Below are 26,443 nucleotides of genomic sequence, written 5' to 3'. Positions count from 1 at the left end.
TAACGTGTTTCTTTCAGATCAGGCCTTTTTACCTGTGTCACTGGAGTGAAGCCTACAGGATCACTCCTGTAAAGTTCTGTTGCTGTGTGCTTAACTCACCCTTGGCCTACATCAGGTTAATAAATAGTGATATGCAGTGTGTGTGCGTTATATTGATGTGCAGTGCATGTGTGCCTGTGAATGGTGCAATATATAGATGATGTACTTCAAAGATGTCAATGCTTGTGTGTTAGACACGTGCTGGGAGTATGTGTATAGGTACAGCTCATGGAAGATTTTAGTTTCCATTTTGGGAGACCAAGGGATGGCTGGAGGAGCATAAGTAGGTATAGGAATCCTCAAAGATTTATGGATTGTTGCATCACTGTGAACTGGGTGGGACCACTGGAAGAAAGGAGAGCCAGGTGCTTCTGAGAGAGGTGGCTGGAAAAATGCCTTGGCACATCTCAGGAAGGAGACAGGGCTGATAGGAAAAGAGTAGGACTGAGGCCCTGGGGTAACCTTTTGATACTCATCACTGAGGCGGACATCCAGGTGTGAACTTTATCCCCTCCATGGCCTGCGGCGTGAGGCTATTGGATTTGGAGTCACTCATGCTGTGACAGACTGCATTCTGGAGGAAAAGCCAAGCAGAGAGCACTTAAAAGGAAGCAGAGCCCCAACATAAACTTCAAAGACTCAGACCCTAAATCACATCTGGTGTCTGGAAATGGACTATAAGAAGGGGAACTCGAGGCCCCCAAAATTGTCAAATGTCAAGCAGCCAGTTAGGTTGTGCAAGGAAGAGAAGCCATGCAGGACTTCTGCCTGAGACCAGGACTGGAGGCTAAGGCCTGCCAGTCTCCCAGCTAGGAGAATATGCTTCACCCAGGGAATCTAAGAGCACCTGCCCGTAACACCTGGGGCAACAGTACCTACCTGCTTGCCAAGACCAGTGTTCCCTCTGAGGAAGAGGAGCACGCTGGAGAAAGCGAGGTCCAGTGTGGGATCCTGGAGACTGGATCTCTGAAGTGAGGTGTGAGCAGATGTCTTCTGCATGGATCTTGTCGTAGTCCCTATGCAGAGGGAAGTGTGCAAACTCATATGCCAGGTGGGTCCACCATGAAGATTGCTGCTGTGCCGATCGGGTCGTAGCCTGTGTGTGGAGTGAGGATGGTAACCTCTTATAACAGTAAGTGGTCACTGGGAAAAAGGCAAGGAGCGTCATCTGGTTGACACTGTTGTCAGGAAGAAGAGGCCACCGTGGTAACCCCTGCGGACCTGAGAATCTGCACCAGGAGAGTCAGATCCCCCCGACGCGGGGGGAGAATCCAAGGAAACTAACTGGCATTGGATGAGTGTAGAGGACACAGTCGCTGTCACCCCAGGACTGTGTGTGGGGAACTCGAGGACATCCTATAGGGCTAAGTGTGTGACACTTACTGGAGACAGCTGCTATAGGATCCGTGCTCGTGGAGGGGGGGTTCTGTCAGAGACTTTAGTCATGCAGGTCCTGCTGGTGCGGGCAAGAGTGCACGACGGGCTTGAAGGCCCTGAGGAGAGCTTGCCTGTCATATAGCACTCCAGCAATGGAATACTCTTGACTTTAATTGGAGTCAGAGTGGGACTCCTGAGACTTGGCCTACTAGTGGGGCTTAACCTGAATGCTGCCTATAGTGAATGGGGAATAACCACTAGCATGAGATGGCAGTGGGACCTAGGAAACCGCCTATTGAAAGACTAGAGCCCTGACCTCAGGGGACTGTGTGTATTGTTTGTGAATGCCATATGTATTTTACTTTATACTGGTATATAAATACTATTTTTTTTTTATAAAAGCAAGTATCAGACTGGGCATTGATTTATTGCTGCTATTCAACGTATGTTGAGATGTGTGACTGCATTCATTCCCAGGGTCTACCTACCCACGGCCCCCCAAAACACCTTAGACTGCTCAGACCGCGCTACCACTGAGAGTCAAGTGCTAAAGGGGTACTAGAACCAGTTGCTCAGGAACCATAGAAGGTCATGTCTTGGGACATCTGAAGCAACAGGCCTGAATCCTCATGGTTGGGCTCAGTAGCTCCTGCTTGCCCACAGATGCAAAACACAACTTTTTTTTTCCTTTAAACATACTTGCTCTTGTAAAAGTGCTTTGGGATCCTGCAAATAGGTGGGACTATTCAGTATTCAATAAAAATCCCATGAAGAAAAACTAATGCTTTAGGGGAAAACTGTAATTTCTACGAATTATGAAAAGTAGTACAAGTGTATGCCATCCGGATAAGGTACTGGTTTGAAACCACTGCTTCGTCTACACTAAAAATAGGAGAATGCGTGATATACACAAAAATAGTCAAAAATGCAGCCAACGAGAAAAGATAGAAAAAAAAACTTTAATGTAAAGACATTTTATGTGAAACTCTTAATTTTTATTTTCTATTTTTATTATCATACATTTTTAACTTATTGAGGATGTTGCCCATTGCCTAACATCAGTAGGACAATTTGGGTATTTCTGTAAAGCTTCCATAATTTGAGAATTATCCAAAAGTAGTTTCATCAGTCGGTATTCTTTTTGTGTACGCACAGACAGACCTTCCATTGGTTTTATTAATTCGAGCTGGTGTAAGTGCTCAAATGCCTGCAGGAAAAAAATAAAAAAATTATTTGAGTTTTATACAATTAACAGATGTTTAGCAAAAATGAAATATGTTTTCTGACTGGCAAGCAATGTTTTCATATTACTGTACCCTAGCTTTTGTCAAATGAAATTTATATCAGATTGAACTGTTCTGTTGAAGTCTATTCTAGAAACAGCCTTAGCTCTATGACCATTCTCAGTTTGTTTTTTAAATCGTGTAAACATCCAGCGGCTTTCAGTCTTCCTTCTTTATCCACTGGTCTGTTCCAATGTCATTCACATTGTGTTCTGCCTACCACTGCATACAGCCTGGGACAACGTGACAGCCCATTTCAACCACTGCCTCTCTTCACTGTGAGTGATGGCATTTTGCTTCTGCACAGATGCACAAAAGTTTAAAAATAGTTCACTTCAAAGCCAGGGTTTGAGGACCAATCACTGCTTTTATTCCTGCTTGATTTTAATGTTAAAAAAAAAAAAAATCTTGGTACACTTTTAATGCCTGTTGCTTAATATGTCTGCAAACGAAATTGCAGGGTTACGAAAGCAGTTTATTGGATGTGCCAATGCTTGTTTGACATGCAGCAGTTTTTATTTTTTACAAGCAAAACACTTTGAAATGAGCATCCGCATTGAACATAGTGGAAATTCATGATTAAAAAGTAACGTTGGAGCGATTAAGGAGTTATTTTACAGGGAGATGCAATTTGCATGAGAATATACAACCACTATAGCATACCTGTGACAAAAGAACATGCAAATGAACCGAAGCAACGGACAAACCAACACCAAGCATGCAAACGCGAGCACTAACAATCGGATGAACAACTGCTCCGCTAGACCAAACATAAAGCAGCATTAAAAACTTATTGCATGTGTAAGTAGATGATTATGCGACCATGGGAATACAATTATTAAGCATTGTAGCAGAATTATCATGAGCATCAAATAAAAAGTAAATTTTCAAAGAAGTGGAAAATGATAACAATATTAACTCGTGATTCGATGCAGGACATTAGAAACAAACATATTTAAACAATCAGCTTCTTCATAGCGGATGACAGAAGTTGGAAAGGTGTCCTTCATCCAAACCCTGAAGCCTGTGCTCAAAGATGAAATATGGACCTCAAAGGAAAAGTGCATGCATGTACCCTGCACTTAAGCAAAGAGGAGTGCTCTGGCAGGTATTACTCGACCAAATGCCAGAAGCTGGTCTGATGATACAAAGGGTTTATCATGCCTGACATTTGCCTGTGGGGCTGGGATTGGTGCACAGCAGAGCTGCAAGAGCCTCTACGGCAGTAGGAATGAAGAAATATGCAGAGGGTCACTGGCCCACAAGCCAGGTGCACCAGGAGAAGCAACTCATAGTCAGCACAGTCCTCTGCCTATGAGCCAAGGAGGCAAAGCAGAGAGGCTAACTGAGATGGGTATGGATCCAATAAAAGCCAGCCAAGGATGCAAAGCAAGGAGGCTAACTGAGACTGGTATGGATGCACCAAGAACCAGCCAAGGATGCAAAGCAGGGAGGCTAACTGAGAAGGTTATGGATCCACCAAGAAACTGCACTACATTCCCATGGAAGCCATCCAATTGTGCAGGAAGAGAACAGCACAAAAAACAGAAGTGGGCTTACACCACAGAATTCCCAGCCCTAAGTAGCCTGAAACCCAGATTGAACACGAGAGAAATAAGCAGAGCAGAAATTAGGAGCAATAATATTTGTGCACAGAGCTGGAACGTGTACAAATACTTGCAAGGCAGCACAAGAGGAGACGCAGAAGGGGGCGTGGGAAGAGGTGGTGGAGAACACTTCAAGGCAGTTGTCGCACTTCTGAGCTCCTGAGCCTGTTCCAGTTTTCTCAACTCGACACCCAAGATATGAGAAGGTGTCTGATGGAAATTGGTAGAAACCGAAGTGGGATCTGCTTATAAAAACATTGCTCAACTGTGAAATTTTGAAGGCCCAGATACCTAAAACAAAGGTTACTGAGGAGCAAACTGAGCATTGGTTGACTTTCCATGTAACTCATTTGCTGCTTATTATTCGTGACCAAACTTCTCAATCATGTGTTTGTTTCTCCCATGGGGCATTGCCCCTTTAGAATCTCCTCAATTGGCGGTCATCACTGCTTGCTTGAGTGGTAAACAAAAGATAATTTGACAAACAAAAAAGCCTTAGCATGAAGGGAGTACATGCAGTGTCAGTATTTCATAGAGCAAAGCAGACTAATGCAAGAAACCTAGAAGGCATTACAGAAGACATCTGAACCGTCCTCTCCTTGCTTAGTCTGGCTCCTGGTTAGTCTGGTGCTTTCTCATCCTATCCTCCTAGATCCGCTACAGTCTCCTCATACCCATTCTACTGTTACCTTTCGGACGCCACCTGGACCTTCTACTTATGCTCCTCCTTTATTTAACACCTCTCCTAGGACATTTCACACACAAGTAACTTAGCAGTGACACTTTCATTTCCTCCTTCCTCCAGCTTCTTCATGTTCACCAATTTATCTAGAGACATATCTACTCACTTGGAGCCTTCAGCTCTCAATGCTTATCAAATCATATCCTCCCAACATGTCGAAGAACGCATCTAAAAACTTTAAACCTAGACTTCTTAAATCCCACCCATAAAACCCTAATCTCTGATCCTTTCTTCTGCACAAAAAGGTGCTTTAATCTGTGATCTTTTTTATACTAAAAGACATGCCCAATGGAGGAACACTCTATACTCTTCACTCACAATAACCACATCCAAAAAATCTCTCCATGGTTTAAGAGTCACTGTCGCCCACTCACCTAATTAGAAGTTCGAAGCTACTATCTCACTTTACAATAATGGAACAAATTTATCGAATCCTCTGTTCACAATCTTGAATTGTTTGAATATTTTACCACACCATCAAATACTCGGTGAATAACACAAAATCTACCCCATCCCTAAAGCATCCTACACCCTCGGCTAATCCCATGACCCCTCACGCTACATCGATTGCCAACAAATATGGCTTTGTTGACCCTTTCCTCTCCATCCCACACACAATGATATCTTCAAACTCAATACTAACTCATCATCGCAACCTACTGAGTCCGAACAGCTCCCCATCATGTGCCAAACCAGTCCTCACGCCCACTGCCCTCCCAGTGGAGCCAGCTCTGAGTTACACACCTCCAATAGTCTCACAATCACCCCTTTGCTATCACAACATTGTTTATTCAACCAACATGCCCAAAACCCTCACCCGTCTAAGCCATTCTTTCGACACAAACATCCATAACCATGCCTTTCCCACATACCACTGCTCTAGGCCTCCATCTCGCCATCCGCTCCCAATGCTCTCTCTAAATCCGAAACCCCCTCACCCCTCTCCAATGACCCTACTCGTCCCATTAGATTAATTCATCCTCTGACTGACAAGGATATGCTCTCGCTTCTACGACCCAACATTTGCTGACAATACACTATCACTGTCATACCGAGACAATTCAAGCCGACCCGCACAGAGAACCCATGGCTAACCCTAGAGCCATAAATAAAAACAACCTCACACTAGTCTACACCTCTCACAAGTCTCCTGCCAACACCAACTCGAAGCTTAAATGCATCCTTCTCAATTGCAGATCTGCTGTAAAACACGCAGCAGATATCGTTGCCCTCATTATCGACCAGGAGCCTGATCTCTTAATGCAGACCGAAATCTGATCAAATATCTCCTCTGCTCCTATCCTTGACCTTCTTGTCCCGCCTAGCTATGACATTATTAGGTTAGACAGATCCTGTGGGCAAGGAGGAGGTATTGCCTGCATCTACCGTACCAATATTGTAGTTAAACAAGTTCATTCTGTTGCTCTCCCTGCGTGTGAATACCTATGCATCGAAGTCTGCAAAATCCACTTGTTCTATCATCCCCCTAGAGACAACCTTTCCTTCATCAAACAGATTATGGACATTATCTCAACCAACGCAGATCATCAAGGCACTCAGATCTTCCTTGGAGATTTTAACCTCCACTGGAATGACATGACCTTTCCGTAGATAGTCGCAAATCTTTTCTTAGTGACTTCGATCTAACCCAGATATGTGACAGTGCCACGCACGTCAAATTATCTACCCTAACATAATAATTGGGAATCCGAAATCCGTTCTGCTGGATTCTATCATCCCTGGTCAGACCACCACTGCATCACCTTCCTCATCTCAGAATCTGTTGGCACGAGTAAAACTCAACCAAAAAAAAAAAAAGAAAACATTGGCAAAGAACACAGCAAAACATTAACCTTGATGCCTTGAACACTACAATGGGTCCATGACAATCGTTCTAGACACGATCGCCCCTTTACAGTTAAATAGAATACCTTCCAAAGTCTCCAAAGCCTGGTACAACCCTTAGACTAGCGGAAAGATTGTAGAGATCCTCGCCGTCCCACGACCATCTCAAACATCTGAGATCACTAAGGAACATCTATAACAAACGCATAAGAATCTCCAAGGCTAACTTTTTCACACATCAACTGAACCTAGCTGAAAACGAACCCAAAAAACTGTTTGAGACTGTTAAATCTCAATTGACTAGCATACTCAACCTCTTCCCGATCGGATCACGCCAATTGCCGAATTGTGAAGATTTCTCCACCTTCTTCATCAGAAAAACAACTAAGATGGAGTTTGATCTGCAGACTGCTTTGGAGCTCATGCCAATCTTTCCTCTTATCAGTTCACACCACCCCAATCTTTGGCACCGTCACTCATTCCAGGTTCTAACCCCAAGAACAGAGCATCTTGGAGCGTTTTCAGTACCTTGGATGAGAACACCATTCTCAAAATGCTCTCAGCACTGAAACCTTCCAACCACTTCAGTGACCCTCTACCATCGAATTTCTTCAAGGAGATAGTCCATGCCTCACGGATTCAAAGCTCTATCACAGATTAAGGCAGGACAGCTTACCCCAATTCTTAAACTCGTCGGCGGATAAAACGGACTTAAACAACTTCCACCCAATCTCCAACATTCGACATTGGCCAGGCTCATTCAGGAATGGGTCCACGTTCAGCTTTGTAATCACATAGAACGCTTCCAACCTCTGGACCAATTCCAATCTGGCTTCTGTCATGGTCATAGTACCGAATCCGCTATCACCTACATTGTTGATGATGCGCTCAAAATGCTGGATCAGAACAATTCCTGCTTTCTGATCCTCCGGGACCTACTGGTGCATAGGATGGGGCTTTCATGACCTGTCCTAAACTGGTTTGCATCTTTTCTAAACAATAGAACTCAAAGATTTAAGGTCAATCAATCTCTCTCTAACCCTTCCTCAGTCAACCTTGGGGTTCCTCAAGTGTCCACACTCTCTCAAACTCTCTTCAACTTGTTCGTGGAGCCTTTTACTGAATTCTTGAAACTATCCAATGTCCATTATCACATGTATGCTGATTATACCCAACTGTACCTGAAAGTCTCCTCCCCTGATGATATAATTTCCCTCAACACCACCCTACTGAAAGCCCAAAACTGCTTGACTCTAAATCATCTCAAACTCAATGCTCTGAAAATGGAAATCTTTTAATCGCTCCACCTAATCATTCATCTGTCATCAGTGAATGGATGGATCAGCTAATAGCTCTTAACTGCTTACCACACATCATTGGCTCCACGGGTTCTTTGGGCATAATGCTCAACAAGAGCCTGAACATGCAGAAACACATTACTGCCCTCACCATGGGAGCTAACTTTCAAATGAGCACCCTAAGGGAAATAAAATCTTTTCTCCCCCCGCCCCAATGACTTCAAATCCGTGGTGCAATTTCTGGTGATCTCCAAGTTGGATTATGGAAGTGCAACTGTTGTAAATAAAATTCCATTGGTCAGATGTATAAAACAGGATACGTTTATTCAGGCTGGTTTCCAAGGGTAAGTTAAGTAGAAGAAGATAGGTAGATGGAAGTATAGCCCCACCAGGAGCAGCCTCCCTGTTGCTCAGCCTGCATCCACCAACTGACACTCCAGACATAAGCAAGCACTCAAGCATTCCGTGACATCATCACGCATTCCAACACTCATCCTGGCTGAGCAGTAGGGAAGACACAGCTAGGGAAGAGGAATGGCAACAAGTAATTTAGAACAGCAACCCTTTGTGGACTCCAGAGATCGAAGATTGCTCCACTTGGGGCCTCTCTTAATTTGGCTGCTAGACTCATAACTGGCTCAAAAAGATACCACCATATTACACCGGAGCTGAAATTCCTAAATTGGCTCGAGATCCTCCAGAGGGGCTAGCACCCTTCTGCTGAAACCTCAGAAATTGTGAAAAACAAAAACTTATGACCGAGCTTTCTCAGGTATTGCCCCGAGAATCTGGAATTCCCTTCTGCCGGAAATTAGGACGAAACCCCCAACTGTTAATTTCAAAAAGGATGTTAAAGCGCTTTGAACAAATTCTTGCCCTAGAATACCCTTGCCTCATACGCGCTCAAAGACTCGTCCCCTCTCTGTTTTTACCTTTATTTTTATTGCATTTGATTGAGGCCCCCCCCCTTTTATGACTTTGTAACATGCTTTGTGCTCTGACCTATTTTTTGCTTATACTGTTTATGATTATGTATGCCATCATTGAGCTTCTCTCCCCTGACATTTCTGACCACCCTGTTTGTAATATAGGTCATTTCTCTTTTTCGTTTAATTGTAAAGCACTCTGATACCCCAATGGGTCTTGTTCGCGCTATATAAAACTTGTTAAATAAACAAAATAAATAAAAACAGTCACAACAAAAAGGTAAGCCAGTGGCCTAACAACTGAAACAGAGGCCAAGAGTGCAGAACACACTGGTTTTGTGAAGGCCTTTGAAAACAGAGCAGCACATCTGGAACATAAAGTGGAAATGGGCGTAGTAGGTGCACAGCGCTATCAACAGTATAGAAAGGTGCAGAGGCACCAGTGCCCGGGGGTGTCAGGGCCAGTGATCCTCAACTAGCGGTTTACTACTAACCCGAGGGATCCGGGGGTCCATTTCTTTGCTTTCATGAGTGCCCACTGCAACACTGCTCGCATTCCGTGCTCTCCACTTTCAGTGCTGTAACAGACAGTCGCTGATGATCTGGCGACACAAGGTGCAGTACATGATGGAAAAGCAGACCAGGCAGAGAAGCTGGAGTAACACTTAATCACGCTTTAATCTGCACATCCTGGGTAACCAGAGCCAGAAAATGAGAATACCAAAGAGGTCACCTAATTGGTGAAAGATATTGTTAACACAATTTTCAAGGATGAAATTTGCATCAAAGTGACACTGGACAAGACTCCTATAAGGGCTAATCTGGGAAGAGTCCTGATAACAATAATTGTTTGATTCCATCACAGTACAGAAAAACAGTAGCATTTAGCATTAAGTAAGAGGCAAGAAAAAAATCCTCTGAACAGCTACAAGGTGGCCAAACTGAAGATCTTCGAGGATTTGTCCGAATTCAGGATGGCTAAGCATCGAGAACGCACGGAGCACACCCAGAGGCTAGGCTTTAAGGAAATCAGGTACACCAGGATTTCTTTCTTCGCGCAACTATCTGAATATGCTGGCAGGGCACACAATATAAGATAGTTCCGTACTGCAGAGACTGAGCGATAACCATGAAAATCCTCACCTTGAGCAGTGCACTGTTGACAGACCATGGAATGTGTTTATACATGTATTGAGGAGTTTATCAGGCTTGATAATCACGAGACAGAAAGGTGAAGAGAAGAGGTACATATAGATAGTTCTGGTAACTCATCAAGTTAGAAGCTTTATCTACTTGTTTTCAATTATATTTGACATGACCCCTGCAGTGGAACTATAATGAACCACGCTTACCGTTTAAGTCCAGCAACTTAAAAAAAAGTGGTTTGTGCCAAGAAATCTAGCTAAATATGCAGATTTCGTTCTGAACTTAGATTTGGAGCACTGCCAGAAAGAGGTCCTGAGAAGGTTGATTGTTACTTTGCACTGCAGTCTGTAAAGAGCTCAGGCTTAGATCTGGGCACTAAAAGAAAGCTACAAGAGATCCATCTGGCCTACAGTGGTTTTCACAGAATGAATAGGCTTGCTGTTCAATTAAAACAAACAGTGCTTGATGTCTGAGCCCACCGATTTATTGTAATAGGTGTACTAGTGTAGGAGGCTTATGTACCGAAATCCAGCTGTATGTTCAGGTGAATATTGGAGTTTTGGATGTGAAGTACTGACATGAGGAATGCCCTGTTAATGTTACAAATAATGGAGGACTGTGGCTTGTTCTTTAAATTGGAATGGGTTTATGAATCTTCTCCTGTTGACGAATAGAGTGGGGAGTTTTTTTGGCATGAAAATCATGAGATGGAAAGGTGAAGACACGATGTACGTGGGAATCGTTATGGTGACATCATGCCACACGTACAGGGTTTGATTCCAGGCAGCAAAGTAAAGCTAAAAGAAACTTATAAGGAATCTATTTTTTTGCATTGATTTTTTTTTTTGACATGGCTAGTATATTCGCTTTTAAATTATTACAAACTAAGGGCTTTTTAGAGTTTTTGGTACAGTGCAGCGCTGCAAGTCACTTTGCTGCGCTGCCCTGCATCAAAAGGGTAGAGCAGGAATGTGCCGTATTAATGATCTCTTCAAAAACAACAATTGATGGACAGAATGCAGAACAATGTCATACATTCACCCCAGTACAGAGATCTGGGCCTAAATCCATCGTTTGTTTTGCTCACCATGCCATTCCAGTGTGGACCCAGCCATATGCAAATCAGTCTTGACCCTACGCCCAATAGGAACAGTCCAGCCCCTTCCTGGACTGGAAGCAAGCATTCTACGACCGGTTTCGGCCTTTCAGCCCTCATCAGCCAGAATAGCTTGACTCCAGTGGAATGGAGAGCACGGGACCCCCGTCTGGGCATACCTGTCCCACTCGGGGTGACAAATGCAAAAACAACAATTGATGGACAGAATGCAGAACAATGTCATATATTCACCCCCAGTACAGAGATCTGGGCCTAAATCCATCGTTTTTTTGCTCACCATTCCATTCTAGTTTGGACCCAGCCATATGCAAACCCAGATCTCTTGACTGGGGGTGAATGTTTTGATTTGTTCTGCATTCCGTCCATCAATTGTGTGTCATTTGCTTTCTCGCCCTAAGGTATGCCCCGACGTGGGTCCTGGGCTCACTGTGCCACTGGAATCAAGCCATCCTTGCTGAAGTGGGGTGAAACCCCGAAACCGGTCCTAGGATGCTTGTTTCCAGTCACAAGAGGCGTTTTCCTCATTGTATGTGTGCTGCTGAATGCAGCACACATGAAAAGAGGAAAAAATAAGGAGAAATGAAAACATTTCCCAACTTTATGCCTGGTCTGGGAGGTGTAAGGTTTTGCCGTTGCCCCAGGTTTACGTAAACTTGGATATTTGGAGCAGCATCAAAATCCATGGGTGTTGTGTGAGAACACCCATAGAAAGCCTCCATGATGCAGAGCAAGGCAAAGCAGCGCTTTGCTCTACCTTGCCTTACTCCATATCTATGAGGCCATGCAAAGCCATGAAGGGTGGCTTTGCCTTGCCTCATAGATATGATTGAGAGGCCTGCGTCACCGGAGCATCAAAAAAGTGATGGTCCAGCAGTGCAGGGCTCTTGTAAATAAGCCCCTGATTTTCTAATTGAGGCCATTAATTTACAGAAATATGTCAACCAGTATGTAGGATTTAGTCGTTTCAAATATGATGCGTGGATAACTCCACAAAACTATATTGAAGACCGTTCTTCCGTTTTCTGGAATGTCTGTTTGAGCACCTTTGGAAATCATGAAGTGTCAGAAGCTGTTCACTGAGGAGCATTGTACGAGAGGGCAGTTAACTCTAGGTAAGGTTTGTACTAAGTACCTGATGTGATGGAAGGCATAAAGTGGATTATTGAACTGGGAAAAATCCTTCAAATTGAGCAGGCGTTTTGGAGATGTGCCACGGATCTTGATTTGAGCTTTTTTGGCCAATGCAATTTAATGAAGTCAATATCAGAGTGTGGATCGGTAGATTATGGATTGCTTTATTTAGGCAGTTGATCTAAGAAAGATCCCTTGAAGAACTATGGATGTGCTCAAACCTATTTAAAGTCATTTTCAAGAAGCATGCCAAAAACACTAACTACATTGTTGTGAAAGGAGTTAAGGGGGAATTGCATACTCGAGCACCGCATAAGCGGTGTTAGTACCAAGAAACGTGTTGGTTGTACTCTTGGAAAGAAAAACTGAGAAATATGGAGTTGAGGATATGAAAGATCTCTTCATTTGTTCAATGGGCAATGTGATGTTAACATGAAATGGCCTAAAAATGAACAATTTGGAGCATAATTACGTGTTACGAGTGTACAAACGTGATAGGCGGTCTTTATATGTATGCTTGGATGTTTTTCCTTAGAAATAGTTCGATAAACTATGGAATAGGAATTATTGTATGTGCTATTGGTGCTCTTCCCACCTATTTGTTACAGGTTGGTGAAACAGTTTGGAAACAATAGTGATGAAACTGACATTGCAACATAGCTGTGTTCTTCGAATTGCGGACTGCAGAATATGAGGTTTGTATTTTTTTGAAGGTATGAATTTTTAAACATTTTGTAGGAATTATGTTGCAAGCATTGTTGGACATGCATACTAAGTGGGGAACTTTTTTTCATTGTTAAATAGGACTTAGAGCCAGCTTTTCATGGTCAGAGACAGGAGTTGGCGTCTATCTTTTTTTTGCCTGACAGTTCAACTACCCGGCACAACTAAGTGCTGCCTTAATCCTGAAAGTATTTTAGACCTCAGAAGAGGCGCAAACAGTAAGTCAGTTGTTTTGGTGGAATTTTCGCTTCCTTAATTATTTTTAGAAGAAAATGCATGACAGGCAATTTTGCGCACTAAACGTCCATGTTTTTAAATTCATCATCTGATTGTTATCCCTTCGCTCTCCATTACATTCAGAGAGTTCTGAAACGCACTCTCACTTTATTATAAGCAGTTTTATTTACCCGCTTACAGAGTGTTCTGACTTCCAGCTGTCTGGGAGCTTCTTGAAAGCAATCCTCATAGTTTACAGTGGCAAAATTCCCCAATTTATCTGCACACGTGATTATAATTTTTATCATGCCTCAATGCATACAATGTTTAAATGTCCTTACTATTTAAATATAAATAGTTTTCAACCTTTGGTGTGATTTTTCAAATTATTATCTTGTGTTAACAGGTAAGGAACATAGATTTTGGCTTGAGGCAACTGTCTCATAATTCTGATATATCGATTGTCCTGCTGCCCCTCCCAATCATCATCATCCATTCCTAACCATTCAGAATTGGGCACGATGAACGGCTTGGAGCCGTATGGCTCCGGTCTCTGCGCTGGTGGACGTTTGACCGGTTCTGTGTCGTCTGGAATGACGATAGGGTAGACGACGCCAGTGGGCACTGGCGATGCTGGGGAAGATCGCAGAGGTAGGACCAGTGCCAATCTCAATCCAACGATGGATCTAAGAGGAGGCTGTGGTGCTGGGGCCAAAGCCGGAGGTGCAGAACCCACAGGGCCTTCTTCTACTGAGCCTGTGGGGCTCAAAGTCGCACCGGCAGTGTAAGGCCGCCCAAATATGGAGCACATGGCGTCATAAAATTCTTTTAATTGGGCGGTGGTCGCTCCTGGCCCTGGAATGGGAGTGTAAAAAGGAGCTGACCCAGGCACGATGGACGGGCGAAGTCGAAGCATGCTTTGACTTCTTGTGTTTTTTATGGTGCCTCTTACTTGATCACGAGGACTTTGAGGAAGAAGACTTAAATCCCCTGGAGCGGTGCTCAGACCTTCCTCTGGACCGAGATCGAGGAGGTGACCTTCGTGACGCTGGGCCACGATTAGCTTTAGGGACCGCTCTCTCAAAACCTTTGATGCCATGGCCCAGCAACTGGAGCACGACTGTGTCGTGGTCGCGCTCGAGGCACCAGAGACACACCAAATGGGGGCCCGTGACCGACATGACGAGGAGACAGGCGCTGCACGGCTTGAACCCAGATGTCTTTTTGGGCATACCTACACACCAAAAGGACTCAACAAAAAGTTTTTTAAAAAAGTCTGTCAGAAAGTGACAGGGGTTAGCTCTCTGACGGATCTGCACTGGCTGGCGCGGAAAGAAAAGAACTGTCAGCGCGCTGGGTTGGCGCCTATATAGACGGCATGCGCGTCACGAAGAGCCAAACGCCTCAACATCACGCAGGTCAACCGACGCCACCGATCAGCACGCAGAGGTACTGCTATCTAAAATCTTCCAGATCCAGCCTGCCGCCTAGAAGTTCAAAGGTAAGGAATGTGCAGCTAGATGTCTTAATAAGATAATACTAGTTACAAAAGTTCAAACAATGAATTACTAGGCAGTTACACATTGGTAAACATTAGTTATGGAAAAAACATGGTCACCTGTGACCCTAGACTTTAACCTAATTCTCTACATATCCTTTATTGCAGTTCTAACAATGCTTAACAAACTAAGTATTCTACTTTTGAATATATGTGTATTTGGTTTGAATGCATATTTATGTGTGTGTGTGTGTACTCTATCATTGTGCTTCTAAGACCTCTTATCAGATTCCACATGTTCTTGGCCAATTCAATCTCCTGCTCCAATTGTCTACTCAGGTTTCAATCTATTGAAAACACAGAATATGTGCAGGTGTGCTTGTGGGCTAAGGCCATAAACTCCTTCAAGCTTGTCAAACATGGGTTTTCCTTTAACTGTGACCTTACAGGTCATGCACTCTGTTTTCAAGTAAACTCTTCAACTCTTTGTCATCAGCACCAGTTTCTGGCCTGCATTGCTCTTTCGCTACGTATAGCTGTGTGACAGTGTCTACTGTTATCTGCTGTTGCACCGTGTTTTCATATTTTATTTCTTCCAGACCAGCCAGCAGCCCACTCACCTCCATAGGTAACAGGAAAAAAACCTATCCTGCTATGAACAATTCACAAAGCCACCATTGTCAGTACTTTACAATCTGGTCAAAGGATAGTAGTCCCACTCTATACGGAAGACACTTTCGATGTGCGTCTCCAGACCACTGAATCCCCCGATGGGTAACATCGCTTTATAGTATGCATTTTAGCTCTCAAAGCACACACCATTGTCAAGTGTGCAGAGACTAAAACAAAAATGCCAAAACTGGACAGAAAGTAACCTGTGGGTTCACTCAGATCAAGTATGAGACATTCCTGTCCCAACACTCTGGTTGGAAGAGGTTGATCAGAGGCTCACTCAGCAGTCAACTGGAAGAATAAATAGGGTATTGGAATGGAAGTAAAGAAGGGTACGGAGATGTGTGTGGATCTATGTGAGGTGAATATGGGAATAAATCTCCATAGGCATAGATCCAGTGGTTGGAGGGTAATGGAAGTGGACTGTAAGATCTACATGACTGATAAGAAAAGATAAAGAATTTCATGAGCCTTTTTTGCAGCAGAGGTACTTTTCTAGGTTGAAATAATATCCATGAACATTTTTCCAGAACAAACAGATCTACTCTGCTTCAAGGCATATGAAAGTGGAGATTTTAAGAGGCAAAGAGGTACACTTAAACTTGAAGGTAAAGAGAGGTCAGGAAAACAGATTCCTCTTTGAGAAGAGCACAAATAATGGTACCTTACTTTGTCCTCAGTGTTGTACTAACCACGGACATGTAGAATTTTTGAAATTCACCCTGGAGATGCTTACGCAGTTCAGGGAAAATCCAATGTATACAGAAGTGCCTTTAACTTGCACCCAAAATAAGAAAGATCAGGGGAATCAGGACAGTGATAAAAGCAGAGTGAGATGTTTGGGAATGTGGTGCATAATTTTACAGGAATAGGCCCTAAAGATCTCCAAACACGCTAGAGAAAGACAAATATTCACTCTAGGTTATATAATTCCTATAGCTGGAATACTGTGAGAGGTCCAAGTGTTATGTGCCCGAGTTAGGCCCAAGTAATGAAGCACATTTTCTTACATTGACCTAATTTTGCACAATAATATTTCTGCTGTGACCTTTTGCACATATTCACATGCGCGACAATGTTGGATTAGTTTCTCTGAACCAGCCCTTGTTTGCATAACATTATCACGATGCCTACAACACCATGTACAAGACCTTTTTACGCACAATGTACAAATTATGTTGTATCTTCATCCACGGGGCAACAGGGCTAGCTACATATCCATAACATTGCTAATCTATACGTACATCACAAGGATGCTTTCTATTATAAATAATGAGCATTCCAAAAGATTAGCAGAGGAGGCATTTCAACTGACACCGAAGGTCCCTGCAGGCTGAGACTTCACCACGCAGCGGTCTGACATCTCTCTGTGAATGGTGTCCAGTTTGTGACCAAGACAGGGTCCTACATTTTCTCCCAACAGGTAATTGGGTTGGATTGTCCATTGGGGGGTTTCCTGGCATCACACCTACACATACTCTAGGTACATGCATAGTAGGAGTACGCCAGGTTACTGCCTTATATCATATGCCTGAATATTTACACTGATTTAGCACCATGGTAGAACTGTATCTAATATTTACTCTTTTGGTGCTTGTAATCACTTTCACCTGCTTCTGTCTACCGATTATCGCAGCACATGTTTTCTATACAAGAATAACGTTGGTTTCATAAATATATTGAAAACGTCCCACTGTGTATTCTTTGTATATTTCTCTGAGCACAAGTAAGCACGAGTGACCAAGTGAAAGGTTCAGATCTGTTACTACGATTCCGAAAGTGTCAGGGTTGTCATGTTCAGAGGTTGCCAGAACGTGTTCGCTCCCTGTTAAGGTTAGGGGGGCATATGGTGGCACTGTGATCTAGCTGGTCTCTAGGCCAACATATACTACAGGGAGGCCTGGAATCAGTCTGTGCACCTCACCCAAAGTTTGTTGTTCAACAAACGTGCAGATCCTACAGTTTAGTGGGAACTACACAACATGGCGCCACCAACATTGGTTGGGTTCTTATTCAATAGTCTGAGTAGATCAGTTGTGCTTTTCTCTGAGACCCCTACTCACCTCCAAACCGGAGACGCCTGTGGTGGGAAAGGGAAATCCACTCAGCAGAGTAGGTATACCCTATGTATTGACTGTAGGTTATTCAAGCTTGTAGGATGAACATTTTCCCACATTGCGCATATCCTCTCTCCATACATTATGGTCACACGGCAACGTGTGAAGGCGTTACCTTCATGGTTGAGAAAGCAAAAGACACACAATTGATGGACGGAAAGCAGAACAAATCAAAACATTCACCCCCAGTCAAGAGATCTGGGTTAAATCCATCATTCTTTTGCTCACCATGCCACCCCAGTTTAGACCTGGCAATATGCAAATCAGTCTTGACGCTGTGCCTCATGGGAACAGTCCAGCCCGAACTGCCAAGCCAGGTCCTCCCTGGACCGGAAACAAGCATCCTAGGACCGGTTTCGGGGTTTCACCCCTCTTCAGCCAGGATAGCTTGATTCCAGTGGCACAGTGAGCCCAGGACCCACGTCTGGGCATACCTGGCGCACTTAGGGCGAGAAAGCAAAAGACACAACTGATGGACAGAATGCAGAACAAATCAAAACATTCACCCCGAGTCAAGAGATCTCGGTTAAATCCATCATTCTTTTGCTCACCATGCCACCTCAGTTTAGACCTGGCCATATGCTAATCAGTCTTGACCCTGTGCCTCATAGGAACAGTCCAGCCCGAACTGCCAAGCCAGGTCCTGCCTGGACCGGAAACAAGCATCCTAGGACCGGTTTCGGGGGACCGGTTTCAGGATTTTACCCCTCTTCAGCCAGGATAGCTTGATTCCAGTGGCACAGTGAGCCCAGGACCCAGGTCTGGCGCACTTAGGGCGAGAAAGCAAAAGTCACACAATTGATGGATGGACTCAAGCTATCCTGACTGAAGAGGGGTGAAACCCCGAAACCGGTCCTAGGATGCTTGTTTCCAGTCCAGGGAGGACCTGGCTTGGCAGTTCGGGCTGGACTGTCCCCATGAGGCACAGGGTCAAGACTGATTTACATATGGCTGGGTTCAAACTGGAATGGCATGGTGAGCAAAAAAACGATGGATTTAGGCCCAGATCTCTGTACTGGGGTGAATGTATGACATTGTTCTGCATTCTGTCCATCAACTGTTGTTTTTGCATTTGTCACCCCGAGTGGGACGGGTATGCCCAGACGTGGGTCCTGTGCCCTCCATGCCACTGGAATCAAGCTATCCTGGCTGAAGAGGGGTGAAACCAGTCCTACAATGCTTGTTTCCAGTCCAGGAAGGACCTGGCTTGGCAGTTCGGGCTAGACTGTCCGCATGAGGCACAGGGTCAAGACTGATTTGCATATGGCTGGGCTCAAACTGGAATGGAATGGTGAGCAAAAAAACGATGGATTTAGGCCCAGATCTCTGTACTGGGGTGAATGTATGACAGTTCTGCATTCTGTCCATCAACTGTTATTTTTACCTTCGTGGTAGAGGCACACAAGGCATTCAGAACAAAGGCACTCTACTCTTGGGTTACAATCCCGGCGGCGGATGCTCGCACAAAATTGTTTCACACTTACATTTAAGATGAAACAGAGAAATACTTTCCATATGTGGAAATAGAAATTCCATTAACTCACCAAGAACACAAATTGGTTTAAAGGAGCTGTCCCAAACACTATAGAAAACATGAAAGTGGGTCTGCTCAGTAAAGGAGTAGCGGCATGACTGGTCTTAGCTGCTTATACATTGCATCCTAATATTACTAATTTAGATGCAGCAGAATTAACAACACTATACGAAGATCTAGTACAAATTTTACTGAAATCTTACACAGTTCATAATGAGAACAGTCGCAATTAATTCTGTGTGTACTGCTCTGGCTACACAACTACAATTAGCTACCGCGGGTATCAACCCGAAAACCCTTAATGTCGTAATGGGAAAGATTCCCACCAGTCAGAGGCAAATTCTGTTGTGGATAGCACAGAAAACAAGCCAGCTTGTAGCAGTTTTCCCCCATATTGGCCCAAAGGCAAAACACTGAATTTGAATAATTTGCTTGCCCATGGGGATGGCTCCCCCGGTGGAAGATTGTGCCACTTGGGGTACAGCCTTCGCTGCTGTTTATACCAGAACTCATGGTACCACTTCACTGGCAGTCCTACCCGATATATTGAAACAGCTAATGAATGAGTGCAGGGCAGCACCTGCCCTCAATTTAGGGAGGAAACTGATGGGCAATTTTGCCCCAGTATCCACCATTATGTTGAGTAACATAAAAGGAGAGGCAGCTGCATTAGCTATATGCCAACGCCTGAGGGAGTTCACTGCTGCCCAGCAGGAGTGGAAATTCCATAAAATTTTCACAGATACCTATGCTATGTTAGGTAGAGCTAATTTGGAGCCAGACCTTGCAAACCGCAGGTGAAGAGTAATTCTGAAAACGATAACTGCAAGCAAGCACCCGATTCTTCCAAGAAGAAATGGGACAATAAACAAAAAGAATTATCAAAACAAGACAGGATCACGGGGTGGGTCTCCTCAACAGGAAACCACTGACATAAAAAAGTATGATTTAAGAAACCCTGAAAATATTAAAAAGCCTGAGAGGCATCAGGATACTGATACACGTTCCTCTAGATTCTTTCAAGATTCATCCGCTACACGATCGTAGAGAGGTGGGCGGTCAGATCACAGATTGGAAGAGGGTGTGAAGACTAAAAGGGAAACACATTACACTTCAGACTACATCCTTAAAAAAAAGAGGACAAACAAAAGAATCCTAAACCTCAATTCAAAAAGAAGAAGGTAGCTGGGATTAAAATAAGACATGCCCAGGCTATTAAGGACCCATCTTCTGAACGGGAAATGGGCAGTGACGATGCTGGACAGCGTGGCAAATTCTAGGGTTTGCTCACTTGGGCTACAAATTTAGTTTAAAAAAAAAAAAAAATCTAAAATTGCCCATCTCAATGTTCTGTTTCTGGGATACGAGTTGTCAAGTGAAGGCAAAAGCCTGGCGGTACATTCTTTTGAAAAATGCTTATTTCTCCAACCTCCAACGAACCTGAAAAGACTACAATCCATTTTAGGATTTAAAAATGTTGGCAGAATGTATATTTTGGATTGCGGACAAAAAGTAAAACCGTTCTACAACTTAATTAGACCTAATTTTTCAGTCAACCATTAAAAACAGGAACATACAAATATTCTACGTTCCGTACAAGCGGACATGATAGCTTCCAAACATTTACACACGCGTGTAAACACAACAAACCTGATGATCGGCGTAGTCACTGGACCAACTAGGTACACCTATACCACCTTTCAATGAGGGGGATACAGTGCCTATTGCATACAAATCACATTTGTACACAAACGCTGAAATGTGTTTTGCACCTACTGAAACATTCTCGCAGCAGAACAGACTGCTATAGTGAGCATTAGCGCAGGGAAAACGTAACCCCTGTACCAACCTTAGAGGCCGCTACAAAAGCTAGCATTCCTAATGCAAAATTTTTACATACATAATGGATGCAATGGGCTAACTCTCTCACTGCAACACATGTAGACTACAGATTTGATTCTACATTACAGGCATAAGCATTCCTGCAGTACAAACAAGAATATCCTCCACTGAATGAAATAATGCCTCCGGATTTATATGACTATATCATCTATACTGATGGATCTGCTCACCTGCAGAAGGAACAAGACACCAATATTGCGCAGCATGTGCAATCGTAAAGGGGCGCATGCATGACGGAAGGTTCCGTCCTAAAAAAACAAACACGCAGTCCCTAGAGGACTGTCCAGCACAGCTGGCAGAACTCAAAGCCCTAATTGTGGCACTACAAAGTACAGATAACCGATTCCCCAGGCTCACTGTGGGTGATTCGTGTTACTGGGCCCGATTCACAGAACTAACTTAAGACAAAATCCTAACTTTACTACTAGGATTTTGTCTTAAGACAAACTTACGACAGACTTAAGTCAGGATTTTGTCTTAAGTCTGTCTTAAGACAAAATCCTTACTTTACTACTACTAAATGCCTTCTGTGAATACCAAAAGTAGTAAGTTTAGGATTTTGAGTTAGTTCTGTGAATCGGCCCCACTGTGTCCAGCTCTATAATGAATACCTTCACTGATGGGGCCAGAATGGACTTCGAGATTCCAAGGGTTGCACAATCAAGCCCAAGCTTCTTTGGGAACAGGATGCAAAGCTGAAAGAATGTTTGCCGCGGGCTCACGTTATCCACACATTGAGTCAAAGTGTTGGCATTCATGTTGCAGGGAATTCCATGGCTGATGAAGCTGCTAAGGCAACAATTCGCACTGCTGCCATTGCTGCAATAACTCGCCCTATGACACACACCTGCCGAAAGGCTTACCACTCAAGTACTTCTACAAATTAGATGCACAAAATATTCCTTTCGTGCAGTTTCCAGGAGTGGGGGGATAGTGTAATACCAAAACACTGATCGCATATTGGGATTAACACTAGCCTCACATGAGAGTCTGGGATCAGCAAACACAGGGGTTACCGCTACAGTCTTGCTACTAAAGCAGCGCTATTGGTGGCCAGGTCTAACTAAACAGACCAAGGACTTTGTCCTCAAATGTGACATCTGCCAGCAGATGAAAGGGTCAACCATAGCACGACCACCATAGACACCTCTACTGATCTTAGACAAACCTCTAGCAGTTGTTTATTTGGACCACTGTGGCCCCTTATACTCAGTTGGGGCTTACAAGTACATCTTGGTGGCAGTGGATTCATGCTTCAGATTCCTGTGGGTTTGGCCACAGCGCTCGGCTGACGCTCAAACTGTTATAAAGGATCTGCGAGTCTTCATGGGGACATACGCAATTGACACACTACTGTCTGACCAGGGTCCGGCGTTCAGCTCTCAGGCTTACAAAGAAGCCATGGTAAGTTTGGGTGTGGCCTTGCAGTAATCCTCCCCCTATCATCCCATGGGAAATATGATAGTTGAAAGGAAAAACTGTGACAAAGCAGTCCTTAACAGCAAGGGTATTAGGCTCGGGTTACAGTTGGGTCAATCACCTATATGGGGTCCAGAGGGCACTCAATAACATACCAAGAAAATCCCTGGGTGGTCGTACTCTGTTAGAAACGGGGGTCTCTAGTTGGAAAGGGCTTGCACCTTTGTCCAAGTAGGGACCCTTCTTATTAGTCAGGGTAAGGGAGTTCCACTCCTAAGACAACCCCCTGCTCACCCCCTTGGTAGCTTGGCACGAGCAGTTAGGCTTATTTTAGAGGCAGTGTGTAAAGCATTTCCACATAACCAACAGTAATACAGTGTAAGCACCACAAAAGAACACCACACCAGTTTAGAAAAATATCCAATATTTTTTCATACTTAAGACAAGACCAAAACGATAAAAATCCCCAATATAGTACTTAAAAATCTTCAGTTGTCAAAATAACCTTGTAAAACAGTTCCATGATGTCGATAGGTCCGTCCTGGGCTATCACGGCGTCATGAGCAAACAAATCCAAACAGTTCTGGCTGACCGCGGCGTCGCGGGCCGGCTACGGCGTCGGGAAGACCCACAAACAGTACCTTTCAGAAATGCAGGGTGTCGGTAACCTCTCGTTGAGCTTCCGAACACATGGCGTCGGTTCCGGAGGTCGGTGCAGGAGTCGTCGGGGCCCTTGAAGTCACAGGCGTTGCAGATCGAACTCCTCTTTGTTGAAGTCAGGAGCGCTGGTGTCGGCCGGCGTCGGGTGCTGCGGTGAAAAGTGCTGCAGTGCGGCCTGCAGTGCCCTAAGGTTGCGGTGCGAGCAGCGGCTCGGTGGCGGTGTCAGATGGTGTCGTTGGTGAGACCAGGGTCGCGGTGTGAGATGAAGGCAGTGCTCGTCACGGTGCTGGCAGGTCATGGTGCAAGCAGCGTCGTCGTCGTGGTTGGAGCACTGTCGTCAGCTGAGGAACTGGAGTCTATGGCACCTGTGTCGGTAGGCCAAGGGTGCGGTGCGGGATGAGGGCGGTGCGTCGTATAACTTTACGAGCGATGCCCTCGAAATACGGTGCAAGCAGCGGCGTCGATTCCGGCGAGGAGCGTCGTCGTCGGGTATACCAAGGTGGTGTCGTGAAGTGCGGCGTGCAGAGTGCGGTGCTCACAAGTCGCGCTGCGAGCAGCGGCTCGGTGTCGGCATCAACAGGCGTCATCGGTGAGACCAGGGTTGCGGTGTGGCGTTGCCCTCTGCAGTGCCTTCAGGACACGGCGTCGTAGACGGCGTCGAGCTTGATGTCTTTGCTGTTCCTGAGACTTCTTGAACATGGGGCAAGCTCTACCTCCAGCCCTTGGAGAAACTCACAAAAGTAGATTGTAGAAAGTTCAGTCCAGTCCTTTCACTGCCCAAGACAGAAGCAGCCACTGCAGGCCAACACAGCAAAGCACACAGCAAAGTGGTAATTCCTCCCCACAGCTTCTCCAGCTTTTCTTCTTGGCAGTCTTCTTGATCCAAAAGTGTTTTGAAATCTTGGGGTCTGGGTCCCAATATTTATACTAGCAAATCCTTTGTCCTCTGAAGGCAGAGGGCTCTGTACCTAGTTCAAACCAGTTCTGGGTGCATTCTGCCAGTGTGCACCTTCTTCCTTTGTCAGTGTGGGCCAGCGTCCTCAGATGCACCACAGGAGGTGGAGCCAGCATGGTGGAAGGCAGGCACAGCCCTATTCAGACCCAGGTGCTACTCCTCCCACCCATCTACATGCAGATAGGTCTATTCAGCCCTGTGCTGACTCATCCTGTCTCCTGGAGTCTCCCCCCCCCCAGCCCCTGTCACTCACAAACCAGGCAGACAATACACAAGCTAGCAGAACCAGGCTGGATGGTTAGATAAGAAAATACCTACTTTCTAAAAGTGGCATTATCAAACACAGAATGTTAAAACCATCTTCACTAAAAGATGTATTTTACCATTCTGAGTTCAGACATACTAAACTCGAATTTCTACCATGTTCCCTGGGTCAGTTAGGATTATAGGATGTTATAATCAAACTGCTCATTCTGGCCTATGGGTACAGGTAGCCTTGCAATAGTGAAAAACGAAGTAGGCTGTAATTCACTATCAGGACATGCCACACACACCAGGGCATGTCATTATGTGTACACACACCAGGGCATGTCATTATGTGTACACACACAAGGGCATGTCATTATGTGTGTACACACACCAGGGCATGTCATTATGTGTGTACACACACCAGGGCATGTCATTATGTACACACACACACACACACACACACACACACACACACACACACACACACACACACACACACACACACACGAAAAGGGTCTAAGGGAACTTTTAGAGAAGGAGCATGGATATATTCCCCCAGAAATAATCTAAACAACAACAACAATATCCATGGGTCTACAAAATAGTAAGGTTTACCGAGATATACAGCACAAAATGTCCAATGACCAGAACAGTTGTCTGGGCATACCTAATAGTAGGATGGATTCCCATCACTCACCAAAGTGACATGCTTCATCATCTGGGTCTCCTCCTAGCGCCACTCTAGTGACGCCAAGGGCTACAACCCCTCAACTATGAGGGGGAGCACACAAATGTTTTCATAGGAGTAATCTGATCCCCTAGATGTGAAGGAGTCTATTAAGGGAGTGATCGGCACAGTGTGTGAACAAGTGAAAGTGAAATTTATAAAATGGCCCCTGCGGGAGAAAAGTTTTATTTAGTATCCCTAGAGGGTCAGGTTAAAAATGGTGTAGTGACAGTTTTATCAGAATAACTGTCTGTGTCTAAAGGTCGACATGTTCCTGCCTACAGGACTATGTATGTCCACGGCTTTGTGAGTGATGGGAATGCGTCCTACTATTATGTATGCCCGGACAACTGTTCTGGTCATTGGACATTTTGTGCTGTATATCTCGATAAACCTTACTATTTTGTAGACCCATGGATATTGTTGCTGTTTAGATCATGTCCTACCTTTCACATACAATGCACCCTGCTCACAGGGGTACCTTGGGCCTACCTTAGGGGTGACTAACATGTAGAAAAGGGAAGGTTTAGGGACTGGCAAGTGTGTGCACTTGCCAAGTCGACATGGCAGCCCCAGGCTGCACACAGGCTCTGCAATGGCAGGCCAGAGTTACACTTTACGGGCTGTTTGCGTGGGTGGCACAATCCAGTGCTGTAGCCCACCAACAGAATTTGATTTATGGGCCCTGGCACTCGCAGTGCACTTTACTAGGGGCTGACATATAAATCACATAGGCCAATCATGGAAACACCAATCCATAACACATTTTACCACAGGAGCACATGCACTTAACCACTGATCAGCAGTGAGAAAAGTGCGCAGAATCATTACACCAACAAAAACAGAGTCAAAACTGGGAGGTCAGAAAGCAAAAACTCAGGGGACACACGCCAAAAGATGCCAAGTCTAACACACTCCATATGAAAATCTGTTTGGTGTGAGAATGTGGGTACCAGACCTCAATGTTAGCACAGTGGTGGCAGAAACACCATTTGATATCAATGAACGTTTGGCTGTTTTATAGGAACTCAATGAATTACAAGGGTGCACAAAGCAACTTCCAAGTAAAACGCACCGCCACTAGAGAAATGAAGGTTGTACCGGCAAGAACTGGCTGGGTCTCGAAGATTGGGGATGTGGTCAGGAAAAAAATTGCGGACAAAAAAGAATTTGGGCCTCTACCTGTCCTAGCTATCGAGGGTACCAGAACTGTACTACTTCTGCCTCTTGCCGGCCGTCAAGATAAAAGGTTTGTCTCAA

At 44.6% G+C, this 26,443-nt stretch overlaps 1 protein-coding gene across 2 annotated transcripts in view; it reads right to left on the bottom strand.

Annotated features, from left to right (window-relative positions):
• Nucleotides 1–2,361: 2,361 nt before the first annotated feature.
• The window catches only part of ORC4 (origin recognition complex subunit 4), a 359,395-nt gene continuing 335,313 nt past the window's right edge, over nucleotides 2,362–26,443 (bottom strand). For both annotated transcript variants that reach the window (XM_085645614.1, XM_085645615.1), the window contains one exon: nucleotides 2,362–2,623. In XM_085645614.1, the coding sequence (XP_085501740.1) occupies nucleotides 2,441–2,623 (183 nt within the window). In that variant the 3' untranslated portion in view covers nucleotides 2,362–2,440. The remainder of the gene's footprint in view (nucleotides 2,624–26,443) is intronic.

Source organism: Triturus cristatus, chromosome 3_1 (assembly GCF_964204655.1).
Source record: "Triturus cristatus chromosome 3_1, aTriCri1.1, whole genome shotgun sequence".
Lineage (NCBI taxonomy): Eukaryota > Metazoa > Chordata > Amphibia > Caudata > Salamandridae > Triturus > Triturus cristatus.
Note: the sequence above shows the minus strand (reverse complement) of the source record. Positions and strands in the feature narration are given on the sequence as shown.